Raw genomic sequence first — 16,914 nt, 5'->3', positions numbered from 1 at the left:
GGAAAGGGGCGGAGAACGTTGGGGGGGGGGGGAGAGAGAGAGCGCGCGCGTAGGTTTTGCGACGCTCTTGTTTTGCAGCAGCGTGGTCAGGCGCGGCTGCCGTATTCCGAGGTGCGAGATACCGGCAGTGTGTTATTGTGTGTGTGTGTGTGTGTGTGGTGCGCGCGCGAGCGACTCGCCTGTTGGGTTCTTCAGGCGGCTGAGGGAAGCGGCCGCCACAGCAGCAACCGCCGCCTCCCCACACAAGGCACCGGCTCCGGCTCGCGCCTGGTCCCCGCGCACGCGGCAGCCGCCCTCCCCCTCCCTCGCCTCCTTCACCTGGATGGTCCGCGTCGCGGCGGCGGGGCCTCCTCCTTCTCCCTCACCCTCTCCCTCTCCTCCTCCTCCCTGGTGCCTGTGGCGGCGGCGGGCGGGGGCTCCTCACGGCCGGGTGTCGTCCGAGGAGGCGGCGGTGGGTGCGGGCGCTGAATGAAGATGGACTATGACTTCAAGGTGAAGCTGACCGGGGAGCGCGAGCGCGTGGAGGACCTCTTCGAGTACGAGGGCTGCAAGGTGGGCAGGGGCACCTACGGGCACGTCTACAAGGCCAAGCGGAAAGACGGGTGAGTGGACGGGCGAGCGGCTCGCATATACGCACACAGACAGAGCCCAAATTCAGTGGTGCAGTGACCGTAACGCGAAAGGGAAATCCGGGAATGCCGCTGCAACGGAGCGTCAAACGGTGCAGCCCATTTAGCTTGGGGTGGACTCCGGGCGGGCGGGCAGTTTGCCATGATGGTCGCCTCAGCCCACGGAAGGGGGGGTGTCTCTTATTCTTCCCTTTCCCCGCCCCGGTCCCTGCTTTCCGTTTCCCTCAAATGCCTTTCTTCCCTTTCTTTTCTCTCCCCCACCCCCCTCCGCGGTCTTTTCCCTCCTCCTCGGAGCCGCCCCTGAGGGCTTTCCCGTCTGCCACGCTGTCTGCCTTTGCTGAGAGCGCGCTCCGGGTGGATGGGGGGCTGCGTGAAACTCTTTCCCCTCCCCGGCGCCGCCTTGGCTTTTGTGAGGAGGAGATCCCACTTGGGCAGTTCCCTAAAAGTCTCTTCACTGCAAGCGTGTCCGCCTTGTGCTGGCGTGTATTTAAAGAGCCTTACGACACCCGAAGGGCTAACAGGTTCATATGCGGATTTTTTTGGACTGGAGCCCTTTTTTATATATACGGTATAAAGACAATGAGGAATGCTGTAGTCCCTGGAAGCTCATGCCACAGCGACTCTGTTAGCTTGTAGGGTAGAGTAAGGGCACATGTGTGGCCCTCCAAATGTTGTGAACCTTTCCAATGGTCTGGGATGGTGGGAACTGTAGTGCCCCACCATCACTAGGGTGTCACAAGACTGCTCTTTCTGTCTAGGTCCTAGGAAATATAGGAAGCTGCTTTATGCCATATTAGACTATTTCATATGTATTGTTAGCTCTGACTGGCGACATCTCTCCAGGCTCTCTGGCAGAGAAATGTGTTTCCCATCAGCTGATGCTTTTTAAAACTGGAGATGCCACGGACCTGAGTGCAACTGCAAGAAAGGCACAGGCTCTGCCATTGAGCTCTAGTTTTTACTTGTAAGAAAGTCCCACCTTCACTCCTACCCCCTGGCAACTCCTGCCGCATCTCTGTGCATACACTATGTATTTTGTATTACTGTACTTCCCATTTCTTTTCTAATTATCTTCCTCTTCTTTTTGCCTCCTCAATCCCTTCTTCCTTCCCTATCTTTTTGTCTGCCACCTCATGTTTCATTACTAATTGCTTCTTTGTCCCTCATACTCCATTTATTTATCTATTTTTCAGTGTGATTGGTCCCAGCACTTCTATCTCAGTTTAATTACTTAAGAAATAGTTATCACCTAGTCCTAGAGGCTATTTGTCTTCACCTCTCACCACTTTAGAATTGCTTTCCCACATGCAAGAAGGCACGAGGCACTGATATTCTAATAATCAGACTAGGTGAAGTCTAAAATGTGGCAAGGGGTAACTGATCCTTCAATAATCTTAGAACATAATCTGTCTCTTCCTGCTTATCTTTGTGGAGTTATGTCTGTGGCTTTCTCCTAAACAATGCCTCTTGTCTCTCATTCCCCGATTAGCACATTCTTGAGTTTATACCTGGCCGTCTTAGTAACTGTGGTTTTATTACTAGTGGGGTTTTTTTTAGCAGTTCTCATCTTATACCTTACAAAACATCCTATTATATTAGATACAATAAGTGACAGCCAGCATGCATCCAGCTGTAGAAATCCTCTTGTGTAATCTTTTGAAACAGAGCTCTCTCAGTTAAAGAAATTGCTCTACTTATAGCAGACCCACCCGGTTTCTGTTTTTTTTGCCAACCTGCATTTGATTTTCATTACTTAATAGCTTGTCACCATTTTGTACTTCCTTGCTGACTGCTTTTGTGAAGGATACATACCAATCATCATAGAGGGATTGGTGATTTTTTCTTTTGAAATACATATTTTACCTTTTTCTTAGTAGAGCTGTGGGGAAAAGAAATTGAATTGGAGTTAGCTTCCCACAGTTAACAAGAGATAACTTATTAATTGTAACCTAAGTTGCATTACCTAGCCTAGCATTTTTGTAGCCATAAGAACCTGTAGTCTGCATTTCTTATTACTTCTGGGCATTTTGTATTCTAAATATTTATGAATTGTGGAATCTTTAACAACAGATTTATCCTGCAGCTCCAGCTTCATTTCTCTTATGCTGGTTATGGGTGATGCACTTAATGAGCTTTCTATAGTAACAAGTCATACCTTAGTATTTCCAGGGTAAATGCAATTTGCACATGACTGTAGCATGTTGGAATCTGGGGAGGTTTTCACGTGTGGTGGTCACTCACTATGCATAAGGATGCATGTAGTTGCATGTGGAAAGGGGTATTTTATTTTAAGGTTCCACATGCTGATACCATGCTTCCCAAATTGGACCTGAAGCCATTTTGGCCGCTTTGAAGTAGGTAGGTATTTATGAACTTCACAGCCAAAGTCTGGATGTAGGGCATGTTCATCCACTTTCTTTATTTTAAAAATACATTGCAGTGGTACCTCTGGATGTGAACGGGATCCATTCCGGAGCCCCGTTTGCATCCTGAAGTGAATGCAACCCCGTGCATGCGTGGGTCACGATTTGCCACTTCCGCGCGTGATTCATTTTGAGCGCGAGCGGTGAAACCCGGAAGTAATGCGCTCCGTTACTTCCGGGTCGCTGCGGAGTACAACCCGAAAATGTTCATCCCGAAGCTACTTCAACCTGAGGTATAACTGTATTAGAAAATTTTGAGGCTTGCCTATTAAACCTCCCTATTCCAAGTATGTAGGTAAGACTTTAAAATTAGTATTTGGAAGACACGACTGTTTCTTTTGTGTCAAAGAATCTTTCCTTGGCAAGTCAGCAGAACTATTTAAACCTTAATTTGATTATTTATAAACCCAACTTGCTTTCTGATTATTTACACATGAGTATATGCAATGTGTGGAGCATTTCAGTAAATGACATTCACAGGACCATATTGACTTTGGAACGAACTTGGTTTCCCCCTCCCCCCATCTGTGATTCTCTGGGTGGCTATCTGTCATGTATGATTTAGTTGAGATTCCTGCATTGCAGGGGGCTGGACTAGTTGACCCTTAGGGTTCCTTCCGGCTCAACAGTTATGTGATTCTGTGAAAGGTAATTATGCCTTTGTATGTGCCACCATACATAAAATAACTTGCTATTCTATATTACACGTTTGTGCAAATTACTCTAATGATGTAAATCTTGATAAAAACTGACACTGACGTGTTCAAATACTAAAGTATTTACAGTTCTTGAGGGCAAACCTGTTGCTGCTCAGACAGCTTACCCTTTAAAGGTCAACAGTGTCATCCAATGGTGACTGTCCATTGGTGGAAATTAATGGAAGGCATCAGTCAGCAGAAGTGGAAAGGAGGCAGTTTTAGTGATCCTTACCAATCTAAGTTGAGGTCTTTCAGGGGTTCAGCATCTCCTTGAAACTCACAATGATCAGTAAAATGCTTTGAAACAATCTTCTGTTGTGATTAATTATAAATTACACCTCAATCCTGTGTGCTACCTGGTATTGGTTTCTATGGGAATAATAAATTTTTAAGTTCAGTTCAATATTATTCTAAACTTAATAGCTTTCAGATTGTTTTTAAAACTGTAGGTAACTTGCAGCTTACATACATTTAACTTGAATGCAATCAGCTTTATGTACTCATCAAAATAAAAATAAATCAATAAAAGGGGACAGAAAGTGGGCAGGCACCTGGGAAAAAAGACTTTGGCAATCCCACCAGCCATTGAACCCAGTGTGTTTTGACTATATGTGATTTTGGCATAACTGCCGAATACCGTATTTTTCGCACCATAGGGCGCACCTAGTTTTGGGAGGCGGAAAACAAGAAAAAATTATTCTGAACCCCAGAAGCCAGAACAGCAAGAGGGATCTGGCTTCTGGGATACCGTGTGGCTGTTCTGGCTTCTGGGGTAACCGTGCCAAGCCTCTTCAGGGCAGCGGGATGAAGGCTCCCCCTGCCCAAAGAGGCTGCGCAGGGCTAAAGCAGAAGCCAGGACAGACACGTCGCTGAAGGGGTACTGCGCCTTCTCTCTCTCTGCGCAACGCCCCTCCTTCACAGGAGAGGTGCTGCGCAGAGAGGGAGAAGGGGCAGTGCCCTTCAGAGATGCTGGAGAAGGAACAGAAGAAGACCCTTCTGTTCCTCCTCCGGCTTCGCTGGACAGGCGCGTTGCTGCGAAGCGGGAGGAGGAACAGGAGACCCTTCTGTTCCTCCTCCGGCTTCGCTGGACAGGCGCGTTGCTCAAGGGGCGCTGCGCCTTCTCTCTCTCTCTCTGCGCAGCGCCTCTCCTTCACAGGAGAGGTGCTGCGCAGAGAGGGAGAAGGCGCAGCGCCCTTCAGCGAAGCTGGAGAAGGAACAGAAGGAGACCCTTCTGTTCCTCCTCCGGCTTTCAGGACAGGCGCGGCGCGGCAAAGCCAAGGAGCCTGCATTCGCTCCATAGGACGCACACACATTTCCCCTTCATTTTTGGAGGGGAAAAAGTGCATCCTATAGAGCGAAAAATACGGTAACTTAAGAGTCGCTTGTAATTTAAATGTAGCTAGTGTTCCTTGTATGAATATTGAATTATGTCTTTAGGTTACTCTAGTGGTGCTCTTTTTACTTGCCAGTTTCAATGTGCAAAAAATATCCAATATAATGTGGTTGTGTTTTTTTATATGATGTGCATATTAGATTTTTGAAAGTGTTCTCCAGTTCAATCAAAATAAAAAGGGATCCTCATAACTACAAAAGCAACTTCTTAGTTATTTTAAGTGCAGGATCCATGACCAATAGCTTTGTATGCTAATACAGCTCCTGCAAGGGAAGTAGGTCAGGTAAGTTGTGTTTTGCTGTGTGTCATTTGCAACCCTTTTGAAACATCTCCCATATTTTTATTAACATAGTGTTGCTCCAAAAAAGCTGCTTTCCCCCAGGAACACTCTACTCCAACACCCAGCTCTATGCATTCACCTGATGGTGGCTTTTCCTGCCATAGCAGTCTTGAGGGCAGTATCTTGAGTTATTTTACATTTTAACAATTATCCCATCTTGCTATACAGTCTAGACCACTGATTAACAGTGATAGAAAATGAATAAAAAAGTAAACATAAGACAAACATTTAAAGGAGCAGGATCAATAGCTAGCAAGTCTCGTAGCAGTTCTCAACCTGTGGGTCCCCAGATGTTGTTGGACTACAACTCCCAGCATCCCTGAGCTCTGGCCTTGCTAGCTAGGGGTGATGGGAGTTGTAGTTCAACAACATCTGGGGACCCACAGGTTGAGAAAGGCTGCAAGGCAATACTTTATCATTTTTTTAAAAAAAAACCTCTCTGAAATACCTGTAGTCCCCTAAAGCCAAGCAGTTAAGATACCAAGTGGCCCTCTTTTAGAAAGGATTTCCCTGAGTGAGGAGTACTTTTGCTTATATAACCACTCACCACACCTTGGATAACAAGGGAACACATAACAGGATATGATGCTGAACTAAGTGAATGGGAGTTTCTGTGGGAGGAGATGAACCCTTAAGGTACAATAATGTTTAGAGTTAAAGCTAGCTCTCTGAATGGAAACCAAATAAGAGTCAGTGGAGATGAGGCAGTATCGTGGAATGCTGTGCTCCTTGCCACAGACTTCAGTTTATAGTTTTGACAGATGCATTTGAATCATTTAGGTTTCCAAATGCTCTTCAGAGACAAACACATCACAGTATTCTAATATGGATGTTTTAAAAGCATTAGTGACACATCTTTTTTTTTGTCTAGGAGACGGAGGGTGCAATTGGCATACTAGCCAAAGCTGGTATAAAGTGTTCTTAGCCAATGTTAATTCTTGGAGATCCAGGAATGGTACCTGATCTAGAAGCGCTCCCAAGCTGTGGACCTGATTCTTAAGGGATAGGAGTGTGAACCCATTCAGAGCAGGTTCTGTGACTATCTTAGGATCATGTAAGATGGCTTTGAGTGCACACAACTGACAATCTCATATAGTTGTCATTGCAACAAATTTGTTGCTTTGTAGTTGGTTTAGTTGTTATATGAATGGACAGTGTATTCTGATACCTCCAGTGCTTAAGTTATTGAGAATGGGGAAGTAAGGAGGGGGCCTTTTTAAAGTCATGAACCCTCCGAACTTTAGTTGAGTCATGACACAACACTAACAGCCTTCTAAAACACTTGGTGAGTGTTCCCCCTTGCTGCCACCCCCCAGTAACATGAACACTGATTACCTGGTCATCCAGTCTTGACAGTTTAACTTCAGATGGTTCAGAAAAGAAAAATCCCAAGACACACAAAAACTTGATTTAGTTCATAAGCACTTCTTTTACTGTATTTTTAAATAGCCAGTGCAATATTAAGAATTGAGTGGCTGGAAATAAAACATACTCATCACATATCCTTGGGTCTGTCTCCCTAGGGTAAAACCATCTGTTTATTTACACTTCCTCCTTCTTGGTTTTTAACTGCTTAGCAGATCTATTTAGCAGATCCATCACCTGTGACATCTAGCAGTTTAAGCCCAAACATTACACATTTTATTGACTCAGACCATTTGTCCATCTAGCCCTTTACAACAGTGGCTCTCCAATATCTTTCCTAGAGCTGCTGCCTGAGGCATTTTAGGTACATATGCCAGAGATTGAACCTGGGACCTTGTATTTAAAATGGAGTTACTTGTGCTTTAAAACAGTCACAAAAACTGAGCTTCATATAGGGGTTTTGACTTAAACATATAAATTTTATAAAGCTGTTAAGGAATGAAATGATCAATGACTTTGAACTATTAAATCACATGTACACAACTAATTGCATATCTGAAATAAGAGTGTGCATAAGGTACTTCCAGAATTTTAGCTACAAACCAGTTATATAGAAGTCAGGGCCAAACCAGGCAAGACAGAATTTCCAGCTTTTCAAAGGAAAATAGCAGTTGTAGAGGGCAGGGACTGATCAAGACTGAGATCACAAGTGGGGGCAAAGGGCTAAATTCTCCCTACCCTGTCCCACACTAGTTTATTGATCCAGATCAGGGTCCCTGCACTGCTAATTACTTTAAGAAGCCATTAATGCAGTTGCTTATTCTGTGAATGGTGACTTGCCTGGTTTGGCCCTCAGTCTTTTTAAATGACCTATTATCTTTCATACAGAATTTTCAAATTCCAGATCATTATCTTATGCAGCATCTGTGAAAATGGTCATGATTAGGAACTTTAGAGTACAGTCATACCTCATGTTATGTTTGCTTCATGTTACGTTTTTTCAGGTTGCATCCCACAACGACTCGAAAGTACCGGAAAAGGGTTACTTCCGGGTTTTGCCGCTCGCGCATGCGCAGACGCGCAAAATGACGTCATGCGCAGAAGCAGCGAATCGCAACACGCGCGTGCGCAGACGCGCCGCTGCAGGTTGCATTCCTTTCATGTTGCGAACGGGCCTCCAGAATGGATCCCGTTTGTAACCAGAGGTACCACTGTAATGTTCTTTCTTATTTAGATGAAGGACCCATCAAGCTTGTCACTGTATCCAGGAGGATCTAGTTTCAGATAATTGTATGATGCAGATGTGTTTTTAATATTTTGAAGCATTTAGTGGTAAGAGAATATACATTCTTATTTCTATCAACCTTAATATTGCTCAAGCAAAATTGGAATTGCTAGGTTCTGTTTACTAGCCTGATTTCAGGCACTGTCTTCAGTGTTTTTCAAGGCATGTTTTCATGATAGGTGAACTTTGGTTTGCAATGCAGCAGGTGTACTCTGACCATAATACTATCGCCATTAATAGAACTTAATATCCTTTAAAGCCTTCTAGTCCTTTTGATCCTGTTTATGTTGTTGACTGTCACCAGCACTTTGGCAGTAAGTAAGCTTAACAGTTTGGTTGTGTGCAGCAAATAATTCCCTCTTGCTTATTTTAGGTTCCCTGCATGTTATGCTCTCTCGTACAGAGCACCATGCAACACACTAAACAAATGGTCTTTACCATTCTGTGTACTGGCCACGATCCTATTTTCCTCCATTCTACGCTAAATGGTTCCCTTTCTCTTTCATACTGTTGATCTTATCTCCTCTTACTTTGTGCCTGCCTTTTATTATGCAGTGTTTATGAAAAATGATTGCTTTTTTAAGGCTTATAATATTTTTTATTTTCTAAATAACCTAGTTAAAATTAAGCTTGAAAAGAAGCGAGTTCAACCTACACTTATTGGGTCAGGCCTGGTATCAGTGGCCGACAGCCAGGTTGGGCATTGGTTGAGGGTCCCGGGTCTCAGAAGGGCCTTCCTGCCAGGCCCAGGTGACCTGCTGAGGCACTGCTTGGCTTTCAAACTCTGCTTGCATCCACAACAGCCAGCTTGCTGCCTGGCCCCCTCAGCTGCTTTGCCTGAGCTCTGAGAAGGGGTCAAGGGGTTCCTTCTCAGAGCCAGAAATTCTGGGCGATGCTTGTGCTGCAACTGTGGTTTGCCATGACTGCTAGAAAGACCAGAGGGGGAATTTAAATTAATTGCTGAGGCAAACCCTAGCAGTGGCACAGGTATTCTCCTGGTCACCTCACCCAGAATGGCTCACTGTCACTAAAGAAGAAACCCTTTGGGTCCTTTCTCAAGAGTCAAGTGCTGAGGAGGTGGCAAAGAAGCTATCCACATTGCTGCTGCTTACTGCACCAGTGAATCCTCTTTCTTTAAGTAAAATGGGTGTAGGCAGAGAGCAGGGAGAATAGGCATTAGCAGGGTGAAAGAGTATGCTGCAGAAAGAAGGATGGAGGCATTGGCCATCTGAAGCCTGGTGCTATTCCTGTTTTGGGTGTTATCCGGCTTTAGCCATAAACAGAGCAGACCCAGTGAAATCAGTGAACTTAAGTAGTTTAAGTCCATTGATTTCAGTGGGTCTACAGGGTATGGCATACTTGGACAGTACCTATTCTCTCTTGAAAACGGAAAGATCAACAGTTTGCATAGTTCTCAAACTATGAATATTTGTGTTCTCTAAACAAAGACAGTCTTTGTCTTATGCACATGAACTGCTATGTCCAGTAACTAGCAGCTGTGTCTAAGCAGTAAAAGAGATGAGAGCTGGGAGTTGAAAAAAGAAGAAAAATGTATTTCTGGGAACTCAGAATTGTTGCAAATGTGACAATTATGTAGCAGTTAATAAATATCAATATTTTTTTCAAGGGCAGGTGCAAGTCTTTCTCAATAGTATCCTCCCTTTTTGTTTAATATTTACATAAATGAGGTCATCTGTTAACTTAAACATGAACTTTCCTCTCTAGACTTGTATGGCTTTCAGGTTCTGATTTTGTCTTGCAGGGCAATTCCAGAAAGTGGTGCTGAGAAATGCATACAGGATTTCATGTTGTCTTTTCCACTGTGTGCTTTTTAACATTTACATGAAACTAATACAGTTTGAAGTGCAGTGTTCAAGACAATAGATTACAAAAAATAAGAACATTAAACTTTTAAGTGCAGTTATGAGTTAGCACCTACCTTGATCAAAATGCCATGCAGATTAGTTGCACTATCTAGTTCTTGAGAGTTTCATTGCATTCTTCTATGTTAAATAGATTGCTTATTGGAGCATTAGCCAGTAACCTCTATCACAGTGAAGATGTCAGTTTAGTTGCAAAAAATCAAGTCTTGCTAACAATCACTCAGTCATGTTTTAGTGCAACAGTTGAGAATCTCTACCCCACAAGCCTAATGAGGCCAAACAGACCTCCCCATTTGGTCCACAGCATAGTTTGGCCAAACCACACCCATCTGACTTATCACCTGATGTCATATGATGTTGGGCACATGGCGGGTAAGGTCATGGGGGCTAAATTGAAAACAAATTATTGAGATAAATAATTGAGTCTAAATTGTGTCCTTAGTTATTTCTCTTCTGATGCTTGTGGAAGTGGTTGTATTTGAATTTGACAACTTTTTTCTGGAGTTCTTGATTTTTCCTTTTGAAATTGAATCACCTGACATCATACGATGTAATGTTACTGACAACTGGTGGGCTGCCTTTCCTACCTGACAAAGTGACAAGTAGTGGTGCTGTGGCTCTGGCCCACTGGCTGAATCCAGTTCCCCACCCTTGGTTTAGTGCTGTGTAGGCAAGTCTCAGAGAGCCAGAAATAAGTGTTAGGTTTGTGTGTTTCTCTCCCCTGTTCCTGCTCCCACATGACTTTTAGGCAGACTTTTGCTTCCTTCTCAAAGACTCCTAAGTAAGTCTTGGAGTAAGGAGTAAGAGGATGTCCACTTATTGATTTGGAACTAGGTAAGAAACAGGAAACAAAGAGTAGAAATACAGTGGTACCTTGGGTTACATAACACTTCAGGTTACAGACTCCACTAACCCAGAAATAGTACCTCGGGTTAAGAACTTTGCTTCAGGATGAGAACAGAAATCGTGCTCCGGTGGCAGCGGGAGGCCCCATTAGCTAAAGTAGTTCTTCAGGTTCAGAACAGTTTTAGGTTAAGAACGGACCTCCTGAACGAATTAAGTCCTTAACCCGAGGTACCACTGTAAATGGACGGGATGTAGAATGTAGAGTCCCCTAGTTTTTAGTATTGGGACCTTTGTTTTTTAACTTGTTCATAAATGATTTAGCCTTGGTGTGAACAGTAACATAGCAAAATTTGCCAATGATACCCAATTGTTCAAAGTGGTTTAAGCAAAAAGCCGTTGTGAAAAGCTTCAACAGGTTCTCTCAAAACTGAGTGAATCGGCAGTAAAATGGCAAATGCAATTCAATGTAAACAAGTATAAAATAATACATATTGTGGCAAAAGCTTTATTCCACACATACACTTATGTGGTCTGAACTGGTGATGACTGACTAGGAAGGAAACCCTGTGGTTGTAATGGATGGCTAGATGCTACAACCTTTCTTCATAGAAGAAACCTTTCCCAACTCTACAATATCCTTTTTGAGGTGAGATGATCAGAACTATGTACAATTTTAGTCTGGAGTAAAGGCGAGTAAGAGGTGACATGATATAAGTTTATCAAATTCTGCATGTTTTGGAGAAAGTAGTCAAAGAAAAGTTTGGCTCATTGTTCTAGAACTCATGGACTTCTAGTGAACATAGGAACCAAGACATCTACAAGCGAATTAAAAGAAGGAAGGCAGTTTTAGAAGGCCAATATTCTGTTTCTCACCATCCATTTGGGGGAAGACTGAAGAATCACAAGTCCTAGCTTATATTATTTAAGAGCAGCTACAACAGACCTAGATTAATTAAGCAAAGACCAGAAAATAAACACCAGGGGTTTTATTGATCTTGTACATTTAAATCTTTCACTTCTTCCAAGAAGCTCAGGGTGTTGTATATGCTTTTCCCATCATACCCCATCATACGCTCTTTAAAATTAAATTTAAAATTCAGAATCCCACCCAGGAAATTATAATTATTAATATTAATAAATATACATTTATATCTCTCATTTCTTGCAACCTGGAACCCAAGGTGGCATACACGAGGCATCAATCTCTTGAGGCACTGATCATACAGACACCTCCTTAACTTCAGCAACACTAGAGTTCTCCTGTGCTTTCAGGCTGTGCTCTGGGACCTGTTTTTTTGTTGTTGTTTTTTGTTCAAAATCGGAAATTTCAGGTGTGATTTCAGGTACTGTAGTGCCTTTTGGCAAACTGAGTAAAGAAGCTTAATGTGACACTTCTGTGGCTTTTCTGTTCTGTCAGAAAAATGCACTGAGAGACGGCCCTATTTCTGATCTCATTTCTCAATAAGGCAGCTTTAAAACCACAGGTGCAACAGGCAATGTGGAGGAAGTTACATTTATACCAGAAAGTTAGTATGAAGGCAGGTGGGAAAGGTAACAAGCTACGTGACCACATCCTGGGAGAACATCTTTATTTAGTGCTGTGATGCAGTATCATCTTGGATTATTGCCTCTTCGTGAGATAGATAATGGTTTTAAGTATTAGATTGCAAAGTGCATGTTTCCTTAATCAAGGCTGATGCAACTTTCTAATTAACAGTGTATTAGAACATATTGGTAATATCCTGCCAAAGGCAAGAGCCATTATGATGTAGTGGTTACCATGTGGGAGTCATAAAGTTTACTATGCTTCTAACTGTTGCTCTGTCTCTTGAGCTCAGTTACAGGGCTGCTGTGAGGCTAAGATGGGGAAACCACATACAACACCCTGAGCTGCTTTTAATTCATTTGTAGCTGTCTTGGTTCCAGGAATTAAGGTTGACCATACCAGGTTTAATGTTCCAACAGAATTAAAAACCTGAATGTCTTGCAGTGGCATTAAGTATTATTTCCTTATAGCTGTCCAGATTTTGAGCTGCTAGTCTTCTAAAGTTCTTTGTGTGAAATTTGATATGAAGCCTGCAATCTAGCAACCAGTTTAGAATCCTGGGAATTGTGGATTCTGTGATAGGGGAAGAAAAATGAGTTGACAGTCTTTGGGGTTGGAAGTGATCCCAATAACCCAACGAACTGTTTGCGCAGCCTCCTACTATTGTGAACCACCCTGAGATCTGCGGATGAAGGGCAGCATACACATTTAATGAATAATAATACTTTTGCCAGCTAAAGTTTAAAAATGACTATGAATGCAAGCTGTTACTTAGTCAACAGTGTAGAAGCACCTCCTTTGCTTAGTCTACTCAGAGTCTCTACAAAAGGCGACAGCGCGCCTTAAAATTTAGCATGTTTTCTCCTCATGCCCGACACGTAACCATATACTCCCATTGACCATTACTTATATTTCTCCTCCCAGTACTTCACTGCTTCTTGAAAATCATGTCCAAGTGCTACAAAAGCATCAATTTCGAAATAAAGCGTGAAGGAAATGTTCACATGTTGCTGCCCATTATTCTTCACTTGGCTTCTGTATTCAGAATTACCTATGTTCTCTGCTGTCATGTTAAACAAGCATTTTGTAGCTCCCCGTAAAATATCCTTATAAATACTTCATTGGATAGCATATGCTTAACTGCCTCCCATAGGAACAAATGCAACTTGAATATTTTTAACTTTAGCTTCCTTGGAAACCTGCAGAAATGAACTGTGTAAAGACATTGGGTCAGATCCAGACTTGCTTTTCTGCAAGTGTAAGGTGTCCTTCTGTTTGTGCAGGTATTTCTGATCCAGTGGGGGCTGTTTCTGGAGATAGTGTTTCTGATTTTCCCTGTAGCACCCCGTGTCACCTTCCACACTGTCCTAAAGGGTCCCCCAGCCTTTGGGGGCTAAAAGAAGAAGAGAAAATGAGCAAATAACTTCCTGTCCCCAACAAAGTGACTTGTGAGTCGCACTCATTAGATTTCTGGATCTAGGCCATATTGGGGTGAAGTTTAAGCATATGCCATAAAATGTGAGCAAAGATGCAACTAAATTTTGCAGAACCAGTTTGTTTTCTTCTGAGGCAATTTAAAGTATGTGTTTATATCTGAGTGACTGGGAATAAATTCATCATTTGATTCCACACCCACCCTGTCTCAGCAATGCAGCAGTGTCTGTTCCCTGGACCCCAGTTAGACAAATTTATCCCATTCTTACCTGGGTTAGTTCCCTTATCAAACTTTGACTTTGTGAAAGCTGTTAAATATCTTAACACTGCAAAAGCTGAATTCCTGGAATGACCTGTGTGGTAAGTGTTCTGTTATGAAACCCAATTTAAATGCTACTCCAGAGAACTATGAAGTCAAAGCACTTAGAAAATGAGAGACTGCATTGCTAATAAAAGCAGAGACGACCACAAAAGTCATGTCTATGCAGTGCTTTTTTCCCCGCTTTTATTTGTTAGAAAATTATGAATGATTCAGCATAAGTGTTTTCAGGACAAATATTTCTTTCTGGGGTGGGAAGTTTTGTGGTCAGATTGGACTCTCATGTATTCAGTTTAAAATTCAACTCTAACTATTTTTTCTTATACTTGCTTGGTTTCTGTTCCCATTCCAAACACTTAATTGTGTGTTTGATTCTAAATAGTGCTCATAAGGCTACTTTTGAGTTTACAGTGCACTTTTTGAAGATTGTTCTCTCTTTCACAGGAAAGATGATAAAGATTACGCTCTAAAGCAAATAGAAGGTACTGGAATTTCTATGTCTGCATGCAGAGAAATAGCAGTAAGTAATTTTAACGGTAAATTAAGCCTTTTTCATTAGTGAATATAATTTCAGTTATGGCCACATGCAACACATTTTCATATATGGAAGATACAGTATATATTGTATCTAAAAGCTTTATATTAAAATACAAATCAATTCGCTGCATCTCCAGGTAGGATTGGGAAAGACCCCTGTCTGAAACCCTGGAGAGTTTCTGCCAGTGAGTGTGTACAATTGTCTGATTTGTTATACAGGAGCTTTGTGTGATGCTATATGGAAAATGCAGTTGATTAGTGCATAATGCCATGATTCGTATAAGCATAATTTCGGTAGCATCATTGCATCCTGAGGGAGGTACATTTGACCTAGTTGTAGTCTGGTTTTGTCTTTATAGACATAAACTCTTTATACCTCCTTAATTAAAATGAAGCCCATATTCTTTTTTCTTTTCCTTTGTTCATTCATTCTTTGTTGTGGATTAAGAGCATCAAAGATTAATTCTGAAAAACCAGCTTATTTAAAGAACTTAAAATTATAAAAAGAATTGTCGATTCTGTTTTCTGGCTTGAGTGTGAACACCTTCCTAATGGATAGCATTTGTTTTACAGCTGCTTCGGGAGCTGAAACATCCAAATGTAATTTCTCTGCAAAAAGTGTTTCTGTCTCATGCTGATAGAAAAGTGTGGCTTCTCTTTGACTATGCGGAACATGACCTTTGGGTAAGGAAGTCTGTTTGTTAGCAGGTAATGGGCTATGGTTACTATTGTTTGGAAACCAATAAATTGGTTCTGCAGCAGATTGCTCATCTCTGAAGCATGCTACAAGGAAAGAAAAAGACCCAAGTGATGTGTAAACCGCTCCATAGTACACAGTGTTCCTTTCATTTTCATTCTTTGAAATACACATTTGTCCTTGATTTGGGGGAACTTCATACATTGCTTCAAACATGGCAGTTTTCTGTGTGGGAAACTCTCCTCTTTTCCACTGTATATTTAAGCATTCTGCATCCGTTAAATGTCACGGACTATGAACATGAAGAATCACACTGCCTTAAAATGTTCTAAATAAACATCAATAAATGCAAACAAAACAATCAGCATATAACAGCGCAATTATCCGTTGGCATTGTTGTTGCTTTTTAAAAAATAATAGGACTCAAGAAATACTTTTCAATGCCTGGTGAAGTTTTTGCTTGTGCCTAAAAGAAAAGAAGTTGGTACCAAGTATTTATGAGCACAAAAATTACATGATGTTGTTCTTTGAGCCTGGGTCAGCAACTAGTTTGGCCAGAGGGATGATTTGGAGAAGGGAATGTATGTGGTTGGCCTAATATTCTGCCTTCTAGTCTCTGAAAGTGGTTCTTAAGCAAGTCCTAAGCAGCTCTAATACCATCCTTCAAAGGGCTTAATTGACCCAGTTGCTGGACCTTATTTTGTGGAGCCTCATTTATGTTGGGTTTTTAGCAGAGATTTGTTAAAGAATAAAAGGAGAATTCCCTGGATTTTTCCGTGTACAAATGTATCTCTGCTTTATTTGTGCAGCCTGCCTGGTGTTTTTACATGGGTAGAATGTGTCATTTTATTTAAAATGCATCTCTGGGTTATTTGTGGGGCATAGGAATTTGTTCATTTCCCCCCCTCTAAAATATAGTCCAACCCCAACAAGGTCTGAGGGACAGTGGGCCAGCCCTCTGCTGAAAAAGTTTGCTGACCCCTGGTCTTAAACATGGGGGCATCTTATACATGGAAAAATATGGTAATCTTTGGTGAGAGAGTCCCAGCAGATGTTTAAAATCATAAAACATGCAGCAAAGTAAACTGTGGAAATATAGGCTGTTAGACCTTTAAAATAACCCCTTTTAAGTTTCTTCCAAAGTTCTCCACTTCCCTTAGCATCAAGTAAACCCCACATTTAGTAAGTTAAAAACTTACAAACTCCTTAAAGATCAGATTCATGTTCTTTTCCATGCAACAGCAATAAAAAACAGGCAGCACAACTTAGTTTCCAAAATGGTATGGGTTTCTAAATTACTTTTATTGATACACAAAGATAGCTTGCTAAAGCTACACAGTCTAAGCTTGGAGCATCCAGCTTAAACATCCTTAATGGTTGGGTTCACATGGTGGAAAGGAAAAAGAGAACAGAGTTTGGTAGCCCTTTCTTCCAAGGTTGAGGGAGTATGACCTAGCTAAGCCTGGCAGGCCTTCATGCATTAATTAGATTTAAGCATGTTGGTTGTATATCCCACAAT

General features: G+C 42.1%; 1 protein-coding gene and 1 long non-coding RNA gene across 4 annotated transcripts in view; one reads left to right on the top strand and one right to left on the bottom strand.

Moving 5' to 3' along the window:
- Positions 1 to 88: 88 nt before the first annotated feature.
- The window catches only part of CDK8 (cyclin dependent kinase 8), a gene marked incomplete at its 5' end in the record, with an annotated part of 40,026 nt that continues 23,200 nt past the window's right edge, over positions 89 to 16,914 (top strand). For 2 of the 3 annotated variants that reach the window (XM_083609207.1, XM_083609206.1), the window contains 3 exons: positions 469 to 602; positions 14,606 to 14,681; positions 15,272 to 15,382. In XM_083609207.1, the coding sequence (XP_083465333.1) occupies positions 469 to 602; positions 14,606 to 14,681; positions 15,272 to 15,382 (321 nt within the window). Of the gene's footprint in view, positions 112 to 468; positions 603 to 14,605; positions 14,682 to 15,271; positions 15,383 to 16,914 lie in introns of those variants that run through there. The other variant, XM_083609208.1, reaches the window with a different exon arrangement.
- Positions 2,145 to 7,298, bottom strand: LOC310760648. Its single transcript, XR_014547099.1, has 2 exons — positions 6,819 to 7,298; positions 2,145 to 2,508 (listed from the first exon to the last, which is right to left on the bottom strand). It is a non-coding gene; the product is annotated as an uncharacterized lncRNA (long non-coding RNA).

This window comes from Podarcis filfolensis, assembly GCF_964270895.1.
Source record: "Podarcis filfolensis genome assembly, chromosome: 4".
Lineage (NCBI taxonomy): Eukaryota > Metazoa > Chordata > Lepidosauria > Squamata > Lacertidae > Podarcis > Podarcis filfolensis.
Note: the sequence above shows the minus strand (reverse complement) of the source record. Positions and strands in the feature narration are given on the sequence as shown.